The sequence below is a fragment of the Pterocles gutturalis genome, unplaced genomic scaffold (genome assembly GCF_000699245.1).
Source record: "Pterocles gutturalis isolate BGI_N339 unplaced genomic scaffold, ASM69924v1 scaffold9480, whole genome shotgun sequence".
Taxonomy (NCBI): Eukaryota; Metazoa; Chordata; class Aves; order Pterocliformes; family Pteroclidae; genus Pterocles; species Pterocles gutturalis.
Genome location: NW_010143410.1, coordinates 19,218 through 39,757, shown reverse-complemented (window position 1 = coordinate 39,757; position 20,540 = coordinate 19,218). Strand labels below are relative to the sequence as shown.

The 20,540-nt window shown below is 47.0% G+C and overlaps 1 protein-coding gene across 1 annotated transcript in view; it reads left to right on the top strand.

Moving 5' to 3' along the window:
• PACS2 (phosphofurin acidic cluster sorting protein 2) overlaps nt 1-20,540 on the top strand; it is a gene marked incomplete at its 5' end in the record, with an annotated part of 45,661 nt that overhangs the window by 14,193 nt on the left and 10,928 nt on the right. The window contains 10 exons of the mRNA XM_010084724.1: nt 542-699; nt 2,708-2,798; nt 3,616-3,690; nt 4,454-4,575; nt 5,357-5,489; nt 6,214-6,318; nt 7,861-7,967; nt 8,685-8,839; nt 11,960-12,070; nt 14,124-14,232. Of these exons, the coding sequence (XP_010083026.1) occupies nt 542-699; nt 2,708-2,798; nt 3,616-3,690; nt 4,454-4,575; nt 5,357-5,489; nt 6,214-6,318; nt 7,861-7,967; nt 8,685-8,839; nt 11,960-12,070; nt 14,124-14,232 (1,166 nt within the window). The remainder of the gene's footprint in view (nt 1-541; nt 700-2,707; nt 2,799-3,615; nt 3,691-4,453; nt 4,576-5,356; nt 5,490-6,213; nt 6,319-7,860; nt 7,968-8,684; nt 8,840-11,959; nt 12,071-14,123; nt 14,233-20,540) is intronic.

Here is a 20,540-nt window from a genome sequence, read left to right as displayed (position 1 = left end):
GAAAGAGTGAGTTACTCCTCAATGCATTCTTATGCTTCCAAACAGTCCTGTTAGCTTTGCTGTTCTTCCCAGGTTAGCTCAGCAGAGTCAGCACCCCTAGCTGAGGTCTCAGCCAGCTGAGCTGCTGCTTTTCTGGAGCAGCCATTCCAAAAGCAAGCTCTGAACTGTGCACAGCTGCCTGCTTACTCTGGTATACGTGTGAGGCAACCTGTGGAAGTTCAGTGTGAGATCTCTGTTCTCTTGGGCTCTGCGTGTGGGTGGTAGCTGATCCTTGTCCGGGTTCCAGGCGCCTCCTGTGGACATTTTTGCAGTTTCTCCCTGCTTGTATCAAATCAGGAGGTGTCATTGCACGTTTTCCTGTAAAACCTGAGACAGGTTACACTGTTGGGAGTACTGCATTTCTGTACTTGTTCTAAGAAAACTGGGACTAGGGGCAGAATTTTCCTCCTAGGAGTAGCGTGCTGCAGTCCCAGGGGGAGCTCAGGTGACAGGGAACTGGTCTGGCTCCTGGCAGAGCTGCCTGCTTTTGTCCGGTGTGTAGGTTCTGGATTCAGAGCAGGACCCGGCGGAGCACGTTCCAGAGGTGGAGGAGGACTTGGACCTTCTGTATGACACACTGGATATAGAGAACCCCAGTGACAGCGGGCCAGAAATGGAAGACGATGACAGTGTCTTGAGCACTCCAAAACCAAAGTTAAAGTAAGTGTGGGGCGGCTGATGCTGGGCCAGGGAGAGACTGTGCTCTGTGTCAGCACAGAGTAGATGTTGCTTCTATTCCCAGCCCTCTGCTGTGGTTTTTTTTCCTCTCTTGACCTGGTGTTGGAGCATTGTTACAACATGAATGATTGCTGGTGAGTGTGAAGGGGATCTAGCTTCCCTTCAGTCTCATTTCCTCCCTGTTCCCTTTGCGGATGTTCTGCCTGCCTGCTGCCGGAGCACAGGGGTGGGAATTGTGGACTGGCAGGCAGTGGAATTAAACCCTACACAGGTGTTCTGAAGAAGTGGTAGAAACAGCCGTGAAATGTGTGCTGAGGCAGAAGGAGATGTGGTTAGAAGCTGCACAAGTAGAGGCAGGGATGGACAAGGCAGCCTGTGTCCTTCTGGAAAAGCTGATAAGACCCTCTGTGGAGAGATAGGCTTTGTGGGGATTAAGGGAGCAGAACCGTGGGAAACAAAGAAATTCCTTGGGGCCCAAGGGGAGTGACCGCAGCACACATAGAAGCCTGTTCTTGAACTGTTCTTCGTGGGCACTGACCAGCAATCACAGCGCTGTGGAGCTGAGCCGGGAATCGCTGGCTCAGGGTCTCAAGCAGATGCAGAAACCTGAGCTGAGAGAGCTGTGTCACATCCCTGCCTGGATAGAGACTGAAAACATGAGACCGTATGAGCTGCACTCATGCTTCTGACTGGTGTGTGGTTGCATGCTCAGGCCTTTGGTGCTGTGATGGCTCTGAAACAAACAAAGCCTACCACTGCGGGTGGTCAGTACAGTATCTGCTGAATGCCAGCTCGTTAACAGGTGTCGTAATATCCTAATTAATGTTCCCTATCTGTGAGCCAGCAGATATCAAGGATAGACTGGGGCAGCAGTGGTAAGTGATGGGGCTGGTGGCTTATATAGGCATTTGGAGCTCAACCCAGTATATTGCTGGTTGGTAGGTCCTGCCTTGAAGGGATTTGAAAGCAGATGTGTTGTGGTAAGCAGCTGCTCTGAAACAAGCCCAAATGTGCTGTACACAACAGAGCTCACGTGCTGTTCCCTGGAGCTGAGGAGCTAACTGTTCTGGGATGTGGGATTGTTGGAATAAGAACTTGTGTATGTGTGGTCCTGGGGAGACACTTTGTGGTTTGCTGTGTCCAGTTCTTGTGTTCGTATCTTGAAGGAGATGTGATAAATGCTGATGCTTGTAGGCGGGTTTTTCCTGCAACAAAAAAAAAAAAAAAAATCAGTTCCTTAAATTGTAATTGAGTCTCGTAGCTTGGTGTGATGAGCTGCTTTTTTACGGGGAAGCACAATCTGATTGTATGCGCTACCTTATCTTATTGAGCAAATGTGTAACTGGATCCTAGGGCTGGCAGCCAAACCCAGGTGCAAGTTGGAAATAAAATGCGTAACGACACCAAGAGTTGCTTACCTGCAGGAGCAGAGTATCGGTGAGGGCAGAAACTCTGCTTGCTGTCTTTCAGTGGGGAGCTAGACTCTCTCTGGAATGGCATGTAGTTCAAACAGCCTTTGCAAAGCTGCAACAGGAACTGCAGTGTGAAACCTCCCACCTGGTGCTGGGGTAGCAAGGACCCAACTGCCTGTGTGGGCTGAACGTGCATTCTGTGCTGGAAAATGCTGGACACACATGCCCACCCTGGATTTTTTGGAAATAAAAGCTGCTGTTTGGTGTGTAGTGTGAGACTGTCCAAATGTTCCTACTAAGAGCTTTGTAAATGTGGTGTGCTGGGTGACAGGTGAAATGTTGGATCCCGTTAGATGTCAGTCAGTGTCAGGGCTAGACAGGGATCCCTGTGCTTTCTAGCTTCTCTCGCTGTCCTGGACACCTCCCCATCCTTTCAAAAGTTGCCTATAAATTTACTGGAATCACCGGGGAGCTGTAAGACACTCTGGGAACAATTATGTTGCTTTTCTGTGAATGTGGTGGACTTTGTCTGTTAGTGGTTTTGATAATAAGAAGCTGTTTTTGCTTTTCTTACTCAGACCTTATTTTGAAGGACTGTCACACTCCAGCTCTCAGACAGAAATTGGTAGCATCCACAGCATCAGGAGCCAGCGAGAGCCATCAAGTCCTGTAAGTTGTGTTATACAGGTGCAGGTGATATAGCAGCCTTGAGGTCTCCTCTGACCATCTACGTTCCCTTTGAAATTAAAGCGATGTGGCTATGTGGTGTTGATCTGCTGTGTTCAGCCTTGATACCTGCGCTGTCTCTATTTGCATGTGTAAATTCAAGCAGTCTCTCTGACCTCCTCCAAAGTCTTGGATGTGGAGATACTACTTTTCTGCTAAGAAAGCATGTTTGTTGGTGTGGGGGGTGGGGGATGTTTGGTTTGTGTTTTTTGTTTGGTTTTTTTTTTGTTTGGGTTTTTTTTTTTAATAGATATAGTATTAACTCCAGGGGACATCTTCAGGTTACATACTGGATACTTGCTAATGGTGTGATTAGCTCCAGATTCCTGTGTTTTTGCAGTGACTGCCAGGATGGGAGATGTTGCCTGGGAGTTTTAGGGGCTCCTTGGCACTGTTTGGAGGAAGCTTTACCTTACTGTTGTTGGGATATTTTTCATGGTGGCTGGAAGTGAATGCTGAGGGGCAGCTCACCCCCTTTTCCATCCACAAGGGGATGGGCATATTAGGCACGGAGAATATCAGCCCTGTTCCAGGGCACTTCCTTGCCTCTATTGTGTATTGTGCATCAGGCTGCTGCTCTGCCGCATCCTGTGCTAACGTGTTCAGTCCTCGTGTGACCAGCAAGCACTCCTAGTCATCCTGCAGAGCTGTGCAATGTTTAAACAGAGAAGTGTGTCTTTTGAACAGCCTGATCCAGAGCGTGGGGCTGAAAACTGTGCTGGTGCCGTACCTCCTGATGATTTTTTCTTCTCTCAAGCAGGTAGAAGTGCCTGAAAAGACAAAAAGTCTTGGAACCAAACATGCAGGCGACAGTATTTCTGACACTGTCTCTTATGTAAGTTGAAAACTCACTTGTTAACGTTCCTCCTGGCAGTTTGGGTGTTAACTGTGAACTGCATTCTGTGGCGTGTCTCTATCGGTCGTATAGTTGCATATGCGACACAACCTACATGGATAACATTATCTGCACTGAAGGTAGTGCTGAGCTCTCCTCCTGACTTCAGTTGTTGGAGGTGCTTGTCTTTCAGCCTTTTGAAACTGGAATGCTTTATGTGGCCTTCTGTTTACACAGCTTTTCTCTAGGTTTGAGGAAGGCTGGCCCAAAGTATGCTACTGAGCATGTGTATTGTCCTGAAGAGTATTCTCAGGGCTGTTCCGTTTTATCAAACAGAAGTATTACTTCAAGCTGACTTGGCAGAAATCAAGCTGGTCCTGGGGTAAAAATCCCAAAGCTGAAGTTGCTCTCCTGGGGACATGCAGTGTGTAACATTTCTCCTATGTCTTTTTCTCTCTGCTAGTTCATGTGGGTAAGCTGAATTAATCTGTGTTACATAAGGAGACATGTCCCTGGCTTTGAGCTGGGAGAGTGCCTATTCCAAATAGTGCATCCGAGCACCTTTCCAACCTCCAGCTCCCTTGTGAGGCAGAGCTGGAGCCCCAGAGAGCCAGTATTGGTTCCTCCCTTTTGGCAGTGAGTAGCATGGCTGCAGGAGACAGGCCCCAGCCAGAGCCAAGCAGGGTGCCTCCTGGCAGCCCTTGTGGTGGGGAGACAGAGGAGAGGGTTTGTTCCTGATGGCTTTGTTCTGTGTTTTTTGCAGGAGGCTAACCAGCAAGCTGAGGTCCAGGAAGCTGAACTTCCCACACCAGATGTGTTTGTCGAGAAGCTCCCACCCAGCGGGAAGATCACTAAGACTGAGTCCCTCATTATCCCGTCCACCAGGTAGAGTGGTGAAACAGCGTTTGTGCCTGCTGCGGGGCTTCTGGGGAAGTCACGGGCATCTTCCTGGCATTTGTTCAGGATGGCCTTAAGCCACTGAAGGCAGAGACTCTCCTTGTGTTCAGGCACTCAAGTGATGGGTGTTGAGCGCTTGATAAAAGAATGCTCAGAACCCTGAAGGGCAGCCTTGCTCTGAGGTTGCTCCTGTCTCCTGTGTTGTACCTGTTCCATGTCCAGGGAAGTTTTTTTTATAAAACTCTGAAGCTGGTTGTTCAAAGATACTGTTGCTAAGTCAGCATTTGCAGATTTTGGCCTTAGAGGTGGTTGTCAAGTGTAACTCGTCCTCCTGTTAAACCTTCACAAATAGGGCAGTGAATGGGGGCTTCAGCAACCTCACTGTATAGTTTCTCTGGTTTTTTTTGCAAACGAATAGATGTTCTTTTGAAGGGATCTTTCTGTGCTGCTCTTGGGTGTGTGACTGCATTTTGCATGGCTGGATCCTATTATGCTGGGGTGGCAATAGCAGGGTGCTGGTGCGGGTCTCAGCACAGGCTGTGGAAGTCTGCCTGGGGCTCCTGGGAACGTGCCCTGTGGCTGAACTGCATGCTCTGCACTGTCAGGAGCAGAACTAGCAGGTCTCAAGCTGGCTCAGATCTACGTGCACAATTCACCAGTGCCTCTACTCACATTGTTGAGGTTGCCAGACTGGGTGATCTGGGATTTGGGGGATGGGTTTCGCTTAGATACAAGCCAGGTGTGGAATGTAAGCGCCTCTCTCTAGCAGGTCTGAAGGGAAGCAGACGGGGCGTCGAGGAAGGAGCACGTCTCTGAAGGAGAGGCAGCCAGTGAGGCCACAGAACGAGAGAGCAAACAGTTTGGACAATGAACGCTCTCCAGACACGCGGCACCACTTACAGGTGTGAAAAAGTTTGCTGTCTCTCAAGCCGTTCATAGTTTTTCTGCTTCTCCAACTGTCTCCTGTGGTCCCTTTCCTTCTGGTCCAAGTGCTGTCCCTGCTGGAAAGGAACTGGGCCCTGCGGCTCCAGGAAGGAGGGAATTTGTCTTGGCTGATAGTGTATCTTCCACCCAGTCTGCTGGGTTTTGCCAACTTGTTGCTTTGTCAGCCATCCATAAACAGAAAACATTGAAATAGATTGTTAGGATGAGAAAGGAACAGGGGATGTGTTGAGGAATTACTCCTTGGAAATAAGGCAAATTGCTAGGAATTGCAAAAGGGGACTGACTTGTGCAGAGCATCTGTGCCATGCTGTTTTAGCTGCAGGACTCAGTTAATTCCCTCCTTGAAGGAGGTTGTTCCTGTCTTCTATGAATCCAAAATTCCTTGGGCTACTGTTAATTGGTATAAAGTGATGTACTGAAAAGTGCATGGCGGAAGGATTAATGGCCAACAAAACCAAGGTGGCTGACAGAGGAGCATGCAGAATATTGCAGCATTGAAGAAGCTGATAAGTGTCGATCCTAACAGCCAGCGCGGCTGGTAGCGTGCCTTTGCTGATGGGGTGACCCAGCACTGGCCAGCCGCGCACAGCCAGCTGTCCTGAATGCCAGAGCTGGAGCTGGTGTCTTGAGGATTAGAGCTGACATCTCTTACTGTTCTCTTCTCTTTGTCTTTTTTTCCAGATCCCCAGGAAAACCGTATACGACCAACTAAATCACATCCTGGTTTCTGATGACCAGTTGCCAGAAAACATTATTCTTGTCAATACTTCTGATTGGCAAGGCCAGGTAAAGGCAGGAGATGTTACCTGAAGCGAAGTTCTCCTTCACTGTTCCTCTTCAGGGATGGACAGGCCTTGAGTTCTGCCACTAACTAAGCAGGTTCTGCTGCTTGGTTGGATGAGCAGTGGTGGTGCACTGGGGCTGGCAGCATACTGAGGGTTCAGTGCTGACAGATTGGATTTCATTTCACCAGGAGATGCTGTGGAGTTTTTAAGGCTTTGCCACTTGAGTCTTCCCCCAGACGTTTTTCCTTTTCTGAGAAATGCCATTCCTTCTGGTTAGCAGCACGCTGGCAATGGCTGGACTCTTGCACTCAGGAACATACTTCTTGGCTGTGGCAGGCTGGGACTGAGGAAGCAGGGAGGACTGACCTGTGGTTTAGACTGAGATTTCTGGGCACAGGTGTGATGATTATAAGAGAAAATATTTCAGGTCTGCTCCATTGCCTTGCATGCATGCCTGTCATTTCTGCCTGCAGGTACGTCACCCCATCTTTTCTGAGTGAGAGATAGTTGTGTTAAGGAGAACCCTGAGCACTGCTTTCTTATGCTGGCAACATGGGGTGGTTCATTATGGGTTTGGGTGGGAGTTTGGAATAAATTTAGCTCCTTTTGGAACCTCAGTCTGAGAAAATAACAAAATGTATATGGAAGAAACCCAGTAAACGTGTGCTGTGTCACTGCTGCCTGTAGAACTTGTGCCATGGTTGTGCAGTTACATTGGCTGGTTTGGCTTTCTGCTTCTGGAAGAACTATGGTCTCAGTGGCTGAAATAAAAACTACCAGCTGAGCTACTGGTTCCAGTTTCTCCATACTTGGAAGATGGAGAAATACCTTCTAGGGATGGATAGAAAACATTGTAGGTGTTCCCCAGTAGTTTTAGCAGATTGTGCGTGTGGTATCAGAGGAGTTGAAGATGGTATTGGCTGGGGTGTGTGGATTAGCAGTACAGAGTTTGAAGGTGTGAGATAATTGCAGGGTCGCATCAGTGTTATGTCCATGTATACCCGAGATGTGTGGTGTTTTCTGTTAGCTGCATGGAGGGGAAACAGCTGTCATGAGGAACATGTATGTTGGTAGCATCCTTCCCATTTTTTTAGCGCTTGAGGGTGGGCAAAACATTGCATGTGTATAGGTCCTTTGGAAATCAGAAAGGTGGAACTGCAGTTACAGAAGCAGGCGAATGGAGAGCATCTGCTTTTACCCAGTGCTGTCTGCTGGGCGAACTGCTGCTGACCTGCTCTCTGCATCAATAAAACCCCTGCTATTCTAGAGCTGTCGTTGCCAGAAATGCAGTGGCTTGGATATAGTGTTGGTGTTTGTCAAGAAGGGTGCGGTGTTTCCATTTTTTCTAGAGGAATAGTTTTCCTTTGGCTGATGCACAAGATGAGTTATTTGTGAAATAGCTGTATGGCCTACAAATGGGACATGGGTAGGGTGCCCGCGCTTGGGTGTGAGAATACCTAGGAGGCTGGGGGAGGCAGATCTTCTTCTTGTGACAAACCATACCAAAAAAAAAGGACCGTAACATGTTCTGTTTTCTCCTCAGTACCTATCAGATGTCTTGCAAAAGCATACCTTGCCAGTGGTCTGCACATGCTCCTCAGCTGATATTCAGGCAGCTTTCAGCACTATTGTCTCCAGGATACAGAGATAGTAAGTTCTCACCTTGTTTGTGGTTTGTTGAGTCTCAGCTCTAAAAGCCCCTCAGCTCCTGTCCCCCAGTGCCTAGGAACTTTTTCCATACAATAGCTGGGAAATACTTCTCCCTTCCCATACTTCTCCCTAGTCTACTCTCCTGAAATCGGATTTACGTGGCTCTTCAGCACTTGCCACCCCTGCAAAGTTGTTGCTCTTCTGCCACATGTGGGGATACGTCTCCTTTCGTTGACACTGCTGATTTTAAAAGATTGTGCTTTGGAAGCTGTCTCATAGATCTAATAACCTGTACAGCATCCAAAACTAATAGGTAGGTTTTTAAATAATTCTTGCTCCCCACCCCCAAGTAATTCCCAGATGAATTCCTTAAGGCATTCCTTAGATCCCTGCTGAGGGCTGTTGGTACCCGAGTATGTTCTCTGACACAGCAATGAGTTGCAATAGGTACATCCTAACCTAGATAGTTGAGTCCAGCTCTTTAGATTCTCAAAACGTGTGAAAGGAGCAAGGAGACCAATTAAGAAAGTACTGTTGCATTTTGTTGCATGTTGCGTTTTATTCCATGTTTTCTGCTGCTAGTCGTTGTGTTATTGTCTTGTGTACTGAACTAGCTCTCTTCTGCCTTGGTTGTTATTAATCAACTTTTTTTTTACTTGTTCTGAAGTAGCTGGTTGGAAGCATGATTATGACTATGTTTCCTCTTTTTCTGTCTAGCTGTAACTGTAATTCACAGCCTCCAAACCCAATTAAAATTGCCGTGGCCGGAGCCCAGAATTACCTCAGTGCTGTATTGAGGCTCTTTGTAGAGCAGCTGTCTCACAAAACCCCAGACTGGCTCGGCTACATGAGATTTTTGATCATCCCTCTAGGTAAATAAGGAACGATTTTTCTTCATAGAAGGATGGATGGGTTAAATGCAATGTGTTGCCTCAGGAGAAGCACTCCTGGAAGCTTTGGCTAGGTGTATGGCTGTTAAATGAGGCCAACATGCTGTCATAGTGTTGTGTAATGCCTGCCTTGCTGCTTTTGCGTGAGTGAATTTCATCTTTATGTTCTTGATGCCAAAGTCGCTTGTAAACTTTTCATTTGAAGCAAGGGGTTGAGTACTTTCTCCCCATACAGGGAGGCTCTTTTATATCTTTTTATCATGGTACAGTGAATGTGTAGAATAATGTTCTGGAAGCCCTTTCCCTGGATGAAATCTTAAATTCATTGGGCACCGTGTTTCCCAAAGTAATAACTGTTCTGGTCTCTGAGGCTGATACAGAAAATGTTTATGGAGTCAGGGGAGGGGGGCTGAAAATCTTTTTAAAGGCTCTGAAACTGCTGAGAGTTTAAATTATTCAAATTATGTGTATCGTTTGACCTTTCCTTTATGTGCTCATCTCCTTGGGGTTTTTTCCTCAGTTTTCCAGCACTTTATCTCTGCCCTTCCAACAGCTCAACAAGCCTGCCTGGCTGGGAAGTAACCCAGCTTGGATTGCTTGTGTCCATGCAAGTGGAGTGGACTGATAATAACGCTCAGAGTCTTGTAGTCAGAAGCATGAGGAATGTTGTAGCGGCGAGGGCTGGGAAGCCAGGCGGTCACTGGTGCTCATGGGCAGGGGCAGTGCTGGTGCTGTAAGGGTGTGAGGCCAGAGGCTGGTCTAGTCCAAGGCTTGGCTTGTGTGAACAAGGCACTTAAGTGATGTTGGCAACAGAAAACTTGAAAAGCAGCTTTTCTCAGTATTTTCTGGTCTTCTAGGTTTAGGACCAGCTGATGGCATTTGCTGTAGGAGTCAGAAGCTGCTGCCTGGCACTGTGAACAGTGGGGTTAGGCTGTTGATCCAGTGGTGGGATTTGCAGAAGTCCAGTGAAAAAGGCAGGAGAGCTGGATCCTTCTGCAAGGAAGGGGTTTAGTTTCCAAAGTAGTTGGCAGGAAGAGGAGAGAGTCCTTTAGGGGGTAAAAACACACAGGAGTGTTTCTGTGGGGTTAAATGTGCTTTGAATTAGTGTGTGTGACTGGGGATATTGGTCCTTGCATGCTGACTGTCTCCTGGCCTCAGTAGAAGAGTTTTCTTTCCTGCAGTTTTTAATAATATGAAGATTCTCTGAAAGTGAAACACAAGATTTAGCTAGTGTATTTTGGGTTTTTTTTAAATCTTAAAATTTTCCTTGATAATTCAAAAAACCCCGAACTTTGATAGTGGAACTGCTTCAGAACTGTGAATGCTTTTTAAAAGTACATTAAATATAGAAACTTTTCTAGCAGGGCCTTTCCCATAGAAGTCTGCAGTATTTCCTGATTGGGTCAAGTGCTTATTTCTTGCCAGCTTTCCAGCAGTTCATTAAAGCGATTGAGGAGCAATCTCTTTTCTGACAACAGAAAAAGCACCAGAAACAGAACAGTGACCATGCCGTAGGTGTCTTAAAGGAAGAGACTTTCTGCTGTTAGCAGCACCTTCAAAGCTTGAGTAGTGGGGTTTTTTCTAAGATGGTTTTACCTTCTTAGTCCACAACTACACACTGCAATGACAGAAGAGTCAACCTACCTTTGGGTTTTTTTAGCATTTCGTTTAGCTTCCATGTGTAGAACTTCTGGGAAGACCTCATGTTTAGTACTTGTTTCCAGCTGCATCTGCTGTGTGCGATGTGTTTTCCCAGCCTGTGGGAAGGCTGTTGCTTCCCCAGTGCGTGGTGCAGAGCTGTCCCACGGGCGCTGTTTAAAACTCCACTGCAGAATAAATGGTGGGCCTGAAGGTAGCTGCGATCAGGAGGGTCCAGGAAAGAACTTGGGCCTCAGTCTCTAACGACACTGAGGGGGGGCTCAGAGATCTTCTGCTTGAACCTTTCCTGGGAGTCTGGAAATTACCACTGGTTTGGGGCACTGAGAAAAGGCAGTGGGGTTTCTCCCACCATGACTTCCATTGGAGGATGGTGAGCAACTGGGGTCTTCTTGGAAGGAGTTGTCAGGTTACCAGTTACCAGTGGATAACTCAGCTGTTGCAGTTTCTGGAAGTGTGGCTTGACGTGAGAATTCAGTGTGCAGGAAGGATAAAAATAAGCTGATTAGGAGGAACTCTGAGGCCACTTCACGGCTGATTGTAAATGTAGAGGACTCGTGCTGAGCATGACTGGGAAGTGCAGTCCTGGCACACCTTCCTTCTCTCCTCGGTGGGAAGACTGGAGACGCAGTTGCAAGAGCAGGTTCTCTGGTTTGGGGACACATGTGGCCTAAAATGAAGGTGGCAAGTTTTTACCACCTCCTAGTGCAGAGTTTGTCACTTAAAAATGCCTTCCCTCTTCTGCTCATTATTAAGTATGAAGTCCTATCTCCGTCCAGGGCTGGAGGCAGGGAACACAAACTTTCTGCAAGTGGATCTTCCCATGCTCATGGAGCAGCCATAAGGGTGAGCAGGGACTGATCTGTATGCCAGCATTCACTGGGGACTGTAATCCCTGGACTCTGCCTCTGTCTTTAGTTACAGTCTATGTATTGAACTTATAGCCCCTCTCCACAGATTAAATGAGCCTTTTTCCTGCCTGGGGACAATTGCCTCCACTTAGTCTTGCAAAGGGGAAGGGGTCCAGCTCCTTCAGCAGAGGTGACCTGGCTTTGGTGCCACTTGTGGACAGGAAGGGCTGCTGGGAAGGCTGCTTGCAAAACCGAGTGAAATGGAGAGCTGTAGGGCCTCTGTGTGTTCCAAATAATTTATTTCCTCAGCAGTTTACCAGTCCTGTTTTCTTTGGCCTTTTAAAATTTAATTTGTGGGGGAGAAGGGGAGGCGTCACTGAAAGATATCAGTGGTGTTGAAGCAGGCTCTCTGCTGGGAGTGGATTTGCACACTCTTGTAGAGATAAGCTGGACTAAATTACTTGGTTATAATTGAAGAAATTTATTTCTGGGGTGTCTAGTGTAGTTTTGATTTTGGAATTTAATTCCTTACAGATAAAAACCACACCTGTGTTCAGTGCTGGGAAGAACTGTCATGTTTTCTTTTCTTTCTTAGGCTCTCATCCAGTGGCCAAGTATCTGGGGTCTGTAGATTACAGATACAACAACTTCTTCCAAGATGTAGCCTGGAGAGATCTGTTCAATAAACTTGAAGCACAGACCACTGGTAAGACCGTGTGTTTGTGTCTGGCCTGTGTGGGATAAAAGGCTTGAGTGAGTCATTTTAGCAAAGGTCAAATAAACACAAGAGGAAGCAGACAAATGTTTTTGTTCCTCTTTTCTCCTCGCTCCACCACATTCCCTTTTCAGATGCTGACCTTTGTATGTCTTCCACGCAGTGGTTTGCAAACAGTTGTTGGCTCCCAGAGGCACTGGCTGCCTGAGTCACTCTGGTGTTACCTGGCTTTGCTCTTTGATGTGGAGGTCTCGCCACCAAGTTCATTGCATTGCTTTCTCTGGCCCTTCAGGAACTGTCCAGCCTAAAAGACTTGGAAAACTGGAAACTGGGGAGATTAACTTCTATTAGTTGTGTGTGAAAATGACCTTAGCATTTCTGAAATCGGCTGGCAGGATCTTCCTCATTAAAAAAGAATTTTGTTCTCCACCAGTGTTGTAACTTGTGGGAACTGCCCTAGGTCAAATCAAGAAGTTCATGTTCTGATCTGAATCTATTCTGGGCAAGGATAAAGCCTTACTGTGTGTTAAAGTACTAATTTGCTTAAAATATTAATGCTTACAGTTTTTCTATCCATTCCTTCAAGAATGGGAAGAAACAGGAGAAAGGAGGATTTACATCTGACACTTAGGGCTACGTGAAGGCTTGAGACTTGACCGAGGACATATGGCAGCATATCCCATACAAAATGTCACTACAAGGAAAAAGCTTTGGAGGTTTTGGAACACCATGAGGGTGGGGAGGTTGCAGTGTGGTTTTCCTGTTGGAATTGCAGAGTGCCTGGACACCCAGGGTGCTCCTGGAAGTCCTCTAGCCTTGAGAGGAAGAGGGAGAGAGACCTCTTCACAGGTGATTGTTCAGAACATTTTCCAGCAGATGGGACCTTGGCTGGACAAGGCCCTGGGCAGCCTGTTCTGAAGGTGGAGTTATCCCTGTTTGGAGCAGGAGGATGCACTAGAGATCTCCTAGTATGCCACCCAGTGTGTGCTTTTCCTTGAGTCTAAGCTTGTTGGAGGAACAGATGTCTGGAACTGTTTTCTTTTAATTCCTTGCTGCACTTGAAAATGCAGACAAATGTCAATACAGGCTTGATTTTTGTGTCTAGATGAATACTTCATTAACTATAGAAATCCAGCTTGAGAGCCATATCTGTTCTTCAGTAGGATGTGTGCTGCAGCCCTTATTTATTTGTCTGCATGCTACAAGAAAAATGCAGCCTCATTTTTGTGCAGCCCAGACCTTACGTATTCTCCATTTTCATCCGTGCAGTGAGAACTGCACAGAAACCCCATGATAGCTTAAGATCTGACAAAGAATCATAGCTGTTCACAGTTCACTGTTCAAATAATTGTTGTGAGAGGTAACATGGCCACTAAGGTATGGAACTGCCTGGTGGAGGTAATTTGCATTCCCTTGGCCTCACAGTTGCAACTCTTTGCTTGAAACCAAAGAAATATGGAAGGTACTTAGGAAATGTCTTCCTGTCAACTTGGATCAAACACATTCTTGCAGATTTGAAGCATACTGGCTGCTACATGTCTGATCTGTGCTCTTCCTACCCTTGTGTGGCTCTGTCTTTTTAATTAACTGGGCAAGGCCGTGGGTTCATTAGGAAATCAGGAAGCTCAGAGGCTGGTGAGAGCAGAGCAGCTCACCTGGGAGGGATGGCTAGGCGCTTTCTTCAGCAGATACCCAGAGTCAAGATGGAAAAAAGTCTAAAGCTGGCTCTGAGGAGGTGCGCATTTTAAAAGAAAAGCATTTTAATGTATAAAATAAGCATAATACTTCAATCAGTAATGCTGTGTACAGCTGTCTGTGTGTCTAGTGTGCATTCCTAATGTGTTTACCGTGGTGCTCTTGTAGGATGTTTGCTTTTGGTCAGACAGCTTCACAGTGCTCTGGGGCAGGCTGCAGAGCATCCTGTGGAGGATGTCGTTCAAATGCAGCTGGCTGGGTACCATCAGCTGCTTGGCTGAGCAAATGGAGGATGGTGCTGCTGATGGTCTGAGAAGTCAATTTATTTTCTCTGTTTGTTCTGTTGCAGTTCCAGAAACACCTGATGTTGTCTCCCGGATAACGCAATATATAGCAGGGGCAAACTGTGCGCACCAGTTGCCCATTGCTGAAGCGATGCTGACGTACAAGCAGAAAAGGTAAGTCGCTAACATAATCCTGACTTTCCAGGGTGAGCATCAGGTTGAAGGCAAAGTGCTTGTCTCATCTCGTGTGCCAGCAGTCTTAAAATCGCTGGAAACTGCAAACACCTTGGGAACTTTAGCCTGCACCCAGTGACGTGTCCTGTAACAGGGTATCTACAACAGCATGGTTACTTTACGTGCAATGATTTCTTTGAAGATCTGAGAGGTTTGGGGAAGTGGAGAGTGGGCAGGATGGGGGATGGACAGATTATATCTGTCTATCTTCTGGAGATCTCTTAGCACAGAGACCTCTCCCATACCGTGGACACCTTAGCTTTGTAAGACCGGACTTGCTCTCCCCTCCATCAAAGTATCTTCCATGAGACCTGGCCTTTTTCCACCAGTGTTGAGGGAACTGAAACTCTTGTTTTTAGAGTGTAAATAGCAGAGCTTCCCACAGGAGAGGCAAAATCCTTGTTGATTGGCAACTGCAGTCTACTAGGACTCCTTACAGGGGAAGGCTGACATTCACCAGGTTTTATTTCAACTTCTCTTAAGGGATAAGCAGCCTGTAGGAGGGAGGATTCGGGTCTGGAAACCAGATTCATAAGTATGTAGAGCCTCGTGTGGCTGTGGTCTGGGAGAAGAGTAACTGTCACTGAAGGGTAGAGATGCATTGCTTCTGAGGCACAGAGAAGAATAGACTCTGACTCACACACCCCCCAATGGTTTCTCAGAGCAGGACAAACACTCAGCTCTTCAGATTTTTCTTGATTATGGACTAGCAATCTCCTGTGAGGCACAGATTATGCTAATCGTTAATTAGTACCCTTCCCGTGTTATAGCTGATCTTTTCTTTTTGGTCCGTTAACATCCCCCATTGGTACCTCCTTTGCATAAAAACTGGGAGGGATTAAAGGTGTGGGGAGAGTAACTTTTTTCAGTTTTTTTGGAAATGCTCATTGTATATTGCTTTTCCCTTCCTGTGTCTGCTCTATGTTACTTTGCAGAAATGATTCAGTAAAATTTAGCCCATTCTGCTCTCCTACGGCAAATATTTCCAGACTGACTTGTCCATTAAACAGAGCACGCTCTCTTCATGTATTTGTGAACTTCTGTAATTTTAACCTGATAAAGGCGAAGTTTGGAGAGCTGCAGGGTTCTCAAAGCTCTTAGCTTCAATCTTTTATTTTCTTTTTGTTGTGAAGACTTAACTTAGTTACAGATAGGGAGTTCAGACAGGCTTAGCGCAGTGTGAACCCCTTCTGATGGCTTTCTTGTTCATTCTCTGCACCTTTCCCTTGCTGGGTTCTGCACTGGTCTACACTGCCTTCTCCATTCTGTAATAGGTTCATTTTTGTCATTAACACAAATTTAGTCATTTTGAGTTTCTGATGTGCCCAGAAAGGTCAACTTGGTACTTTGTTGAAAAACATCTGAAATAATACATCTTCATAATACATGCCTTTAGCCCTCGCAGCAGTGTGCACAGCTGCTTTACCAACCTGGTCTGATCCATTTGGATTTTAGACCCTTTGGTGGTGCCGTGCCTGAAGCTGTTGATAGGTTTAGACCAGGCTCAAACCGCACAGGTTACTTGAAAGAGAGATTGCTGAGACTTTGAGTCAGACCCCACGGCATAGCCTGCAGTCTTTTAGTATCTCTGTTGTGTCTGCTTGGAAATAACTTCTGCTTTCAGCAAAGTACCCCCTGAGTAATCTGGAGAGTAAGTTAGAGGAACAAGCTTTCCCATGGAGTGAGCGATGGGCAGTTATTTCCCCGTGTGGCTTGCTTTAGAAATGCAGCTCTGTCATTAGCAGCACCTCAGCAAGGGTATTGTGAAAAACAACACAGAATTGTGTTTCCATTAGCACTATGTACACGAATGCATCACTTTGTTCTAAGTATAATAACATATTTATCTTTTTCTTTGGTTGCTTTCTGAAAAGGAAAAAGAGCTTTCATTTTGATTTTACCATAAGGTATCAGTTCCTTTTAGGTTCCCTCTCCCATCTTTTCCCCCATGAACTGGTCTTTTGTGCCTTGTTTAACAGTTCCTGCAGATCTGGGATGCACAGATTGTGCTTTAGGTTAAATTCTGCTTGCTGCTTTGAAACTATGGCATGTGCTGGCAGAATGCCTCCTTAAAAATGACTGTTCTGCCTTTGGACCACACATACAGGTTCCCAGGGTGTAGACTGAATGGAAATGAAGGGGTTATTGAGAGAGTAGCTTTGAGCAGTAAAACACTGAGAGGAACATAGGTTTTTTCCCTTCCCCCTACTTCCTGGATAATCCTTGCTGTTTGGTCACGGCCATCAGAGGATTTAGTGTAGCTCCAAAAGGCTCAGGGCTTAGCAAAGACTTTTCGCTTCCCAGCTGTTGGAACTGGAGTGCTGTAGGCAGTGCTCAGAGGCTCAGGGTGGGGTTCAGCCATGCAGTGTCCAAGTGCAGACCAGTAAATCTTCGCCCTGTAATAAAAAAATGGAAGACTAGTCTCTTACTGTCAGGCTATCCCAAGTGTATGGGACTTCCCTGAGCCTAAGAAAGAGGAGACAGATGTATGCCAGCAGGGGAGGTGTGCTCTTAGACTGCCCCCAAGACCCCCTTGCTTTGCAGGGTCCCCGCTTCAAATAATATTATTGTTGGACATGGTTTATATTGTCCCCAGTTCACAAAGTTACTGCAGCTCCCTCTCCCTTGAGGCTGGAGGTGAAGGGCTTCTCCAAAGCCAGCTTTCAAAGCAGTGGTCCGTGTAGAAACAGCAGCACCACCTACAAACTCATTGCAAGACACATCTCCCAGTATCCTCGTGTTTGCTGTTAAACAAGCCGTAGTGGTCCAAGGAAAGCCAAGCCAGTCTTTAGAACATTAGCTGTATGTGATGAACTGCTTTATAACTTTGCCAGCTATCCCTATTTTGACTTCACCTCTGCTCTCCTTCCTGTCCCCTTGTTCTGTTTGTCATGGCAAAAGGTTGGCGCATGTACTGCCTGTGATGGACTGCAATGGTGCGAAAGCTTTGTCCCGTTCTTTTGGAGCATCTGCTGACCTTACCTGAAATCAAGGGGGCTGGCAGTGTGGAAAGGGGCTCAGGAAGGAAATGAATTGCTGTTTCAGCTCCTCTGTGTTACACTGGGTGACTGAGTGCTGAGAGGATTGCTGGTTACTGAATTGTCAAGAAACAGGCAACATCTGGGGAGCTGAGACTGTGCTGGCAGAGGTGGGCCTCTCTCTAGGAGGGATGTATCATTGACATTACTATTTTTCTGCATTGCTTTCTTGAATGAAAGCCTCTGGTATTTGAGATCTGACACTCACTTCAGTGTAGCTGGATTGTTGATCAGTTCTGTGAACCTGGGCTGGTGTCACCCACTGGAATTCCATGTCCAGCACAGCTCACGCCATGTGGCTTCCGGAGAGTCCTTGTGTGACTCTGCAGAGCAGCTTGGCTGTTGGAAATAAAAGCATTGCTCACTTGTCAAGGTGAGGACTGGCTCATTTCCTACCTAGTTGCACATCTACCGCAAGCTCTTTGCTCTTGTGTTGTAGAGCACTTACCCAACTCTTGCTCCCTGGAGCATAAGTGCCTTGAGTTGGACGGTGAGCCGGTGTGGGTTCCTGGGCAATAGAAAACTGTGTTTCCTCCCTGCTCTGCGTCTCTGACTCTCTGCAGGGCAGTGGCTAGGCAGAGTCCAAGTCCTTTCTCTGAATGCTGCTTCTAAAACACAGCCTGCAGCAGTTGCTGAACATCAACACAGCTGATGAAGATGGACTTTTTTTAGCACCCATATCACCTGGCTTGTTGTTGAATGGACCTCCTGTGCAGCCGGTGGAAATGTAACAGGAGTTTCCTTCTGCCCCGCGCCTGGCAGGGCATTGCAGTGGAGGAGAGTCAAGGCTCCAGAAATGTGCTGGATGTCCTGTTGAGTATGTCCAGCCAAGTGTGGGAATGTGAAGGGTGCTGGATGAGAATTTCATGGGGAAGCAGAGAGGTGACTCATCTGATGTGTCCTGAGGACCTGGGGTTGATTTGTTTGCTGGAGACTTGGTGGACTCTTCCACCAAGAGGCAACAGAGACAGTCAGCAGAGAGTTACAGCTGTCCATTGGGAAGGACAGATGCTTCATACCAGAGATGAACCATGGAGAGTTGTTGGTGGTACCTAGACTGCAGTTGCATAGAGACCTGCTAGTCCCTCAGCGGTAAGTCTCCCCTTTCCTGTTAGCCGCCTGCGGGACTTGCCTGGAATAAAGGTAGACCCAAGACCCTCCTGCTAGGAAATCACGGGTGTTGGCTACATTTGCATCTTTTTTGGGTTGCTTAAGTTGTAGATTAAATCTTATTAAAAAACTAATAATGGGGATAACTCATCTAAGTGATTATTCAGCCCCTATTATTGTAATACTGAGTGCTTTGCAGGTTAGTTTATGCTTTGCTTGAGAGGTGAGACAGTTTATTCTTTCCCTTTGTCAGGTGGGTGACTCCTGGTGATGTGCTGGCTTCTCCTTTCTAAGAGTCCTGAAACATATAAATCTGACTATATGTCTTTGTTAAATCTGAATTAATTTCTTCGGGTAGGGAGGGAGCCTCCAAGTCCACTTCTGGACAGTTTACCTTTGAAGGACTGATTGCAGATGGGTGGGTTTTGCCCAAGCAAAAATGGTAATTAGACAACTCCCCATTCCAGACAAAGGTTTTCTTTCTAGCCTCTCTGCATAGGTCTGGTTTTGAGGGTCTTTTATTGTTTTGGGGTTTTTTTCCCCAGAATTGCAGAGAAGGAGTATCAGTAACTCTGTTAAAAATCACAAACCAGGGTCAGGTCTGGCTATAAATTATAGCTGAGGTACCAGGGCCTTCAGAAGCCTGATGGATAGAAGCAATACCTTGGACATCGCTATGGGGGTAAAACCTCTGCAGCCTGGGCATCTATGCAGCCTGGGCAATAACGGGGAGCTGCCTCTCCAAGAATGGGGGATATTTTAGTTGCAGGGCTGTGATAGGAGGAATAGAAGAGACCTTTGTGAAGGTGAGAGAATTCTGGATTAATATCTTGGGATCCTGAAGAACAAGAATCAGGAAAGATCATGAAAGAAGAAGCGGAGAACAAGCACGGTCACTTCATCCCTCCTTCTGTCCGTATGAAGAGCAGCTGTTCTGATCAGCTGCGGTTTCAGAGGCTCATGTGCAAGATGAGAGTTCCCAAGAGGACGTGTGACAGCACTAGCCTAGCTGAGCTGAAATCCAGCTGGATTGCTTCAGGAACAGTCTGTGTATCATTGTGAGCTGTGATAAATGGTGACTGAAGCAAATGATTTATTTCAAAATTGCCCTGAGCTCTCCTCAGTGGGAGTCTGATCTCCCAGAGGGAACAAGAATGAGCTTTCTGCAGGAACTGGGCACGGCTTGTTTCCTGAGAGCTCAGAGCAAAGTCATGCAGTAGCTGAGATGACTAGCCAGCTGTTGTGCTTCCCTCACTTGGTCAGCAGGACTCGCTGCTGCCTGCTTCTCACCCCTGGAGCTGAAGAAATTAGAAGAAAGCTGAGCCTCTGTTCCTTTGCAAAACTGGAGCTGGGAATGCCCTGGTTGTTGGAGATTTATTTTCTGAGGGGCCTGCAGATGTGGTTGGAAAGATGCGACCTTTCCAACACAGGCTCAGGGACTCGGTTATTTTTTCACTAGTGAAGGTGCAGTGGCTGGGGCTGGGAGGGAGCAAAGCCCCTGGCTTTGCCTTAGAGCTGAGCAAGCAGAGCTGGGCCATGGCGAGAGCCTGTTTGCAGAAGCCTGCTCTGCACGGGACCCAGAAGGAGCTCTGGCTGTCGCGTCTACCGCAGTTCTATGCCATTCTTTCCATAGGGCTTAGAAGAAATTGTGAAGTTCATGCTAATCACCCGGGGGTTGGCAACCCTCGTGCATATGGTGCATTTCCGATGTGGGCTAGAAAGAGCACAGAAATACCTGCTCTCATGAAGTATTTGCGCTGCACCCAGCAATAATCTGGATGAAAGCAAAGCTGAGTGTTTTGCTCTGAATGTTGCAGTGCTCCGAGCACTGAGGGATGCACAAAAAGAGAAACATGAGAAATCTCAGTGTTTATCTGCTTTCCTCCGTTTCCTGTGCTTGCCCACTGAGAAACGTTGGGCGTCTTACCTGTGCAGTCGCTCGCACAGCTGAGCTGCCATTCCTCTGAATACACGGACGTGCTCCTGCAGCCCGCTCCCAGCCCCGTGGTTCCGTCTCCATCTCTGCCCCCCTTGAAGGAAGCAGTGGTTCTGCGGACCCTCCCAGCCTGCCTTCCTCCTCACTCAGCTCATCCCCCTCTT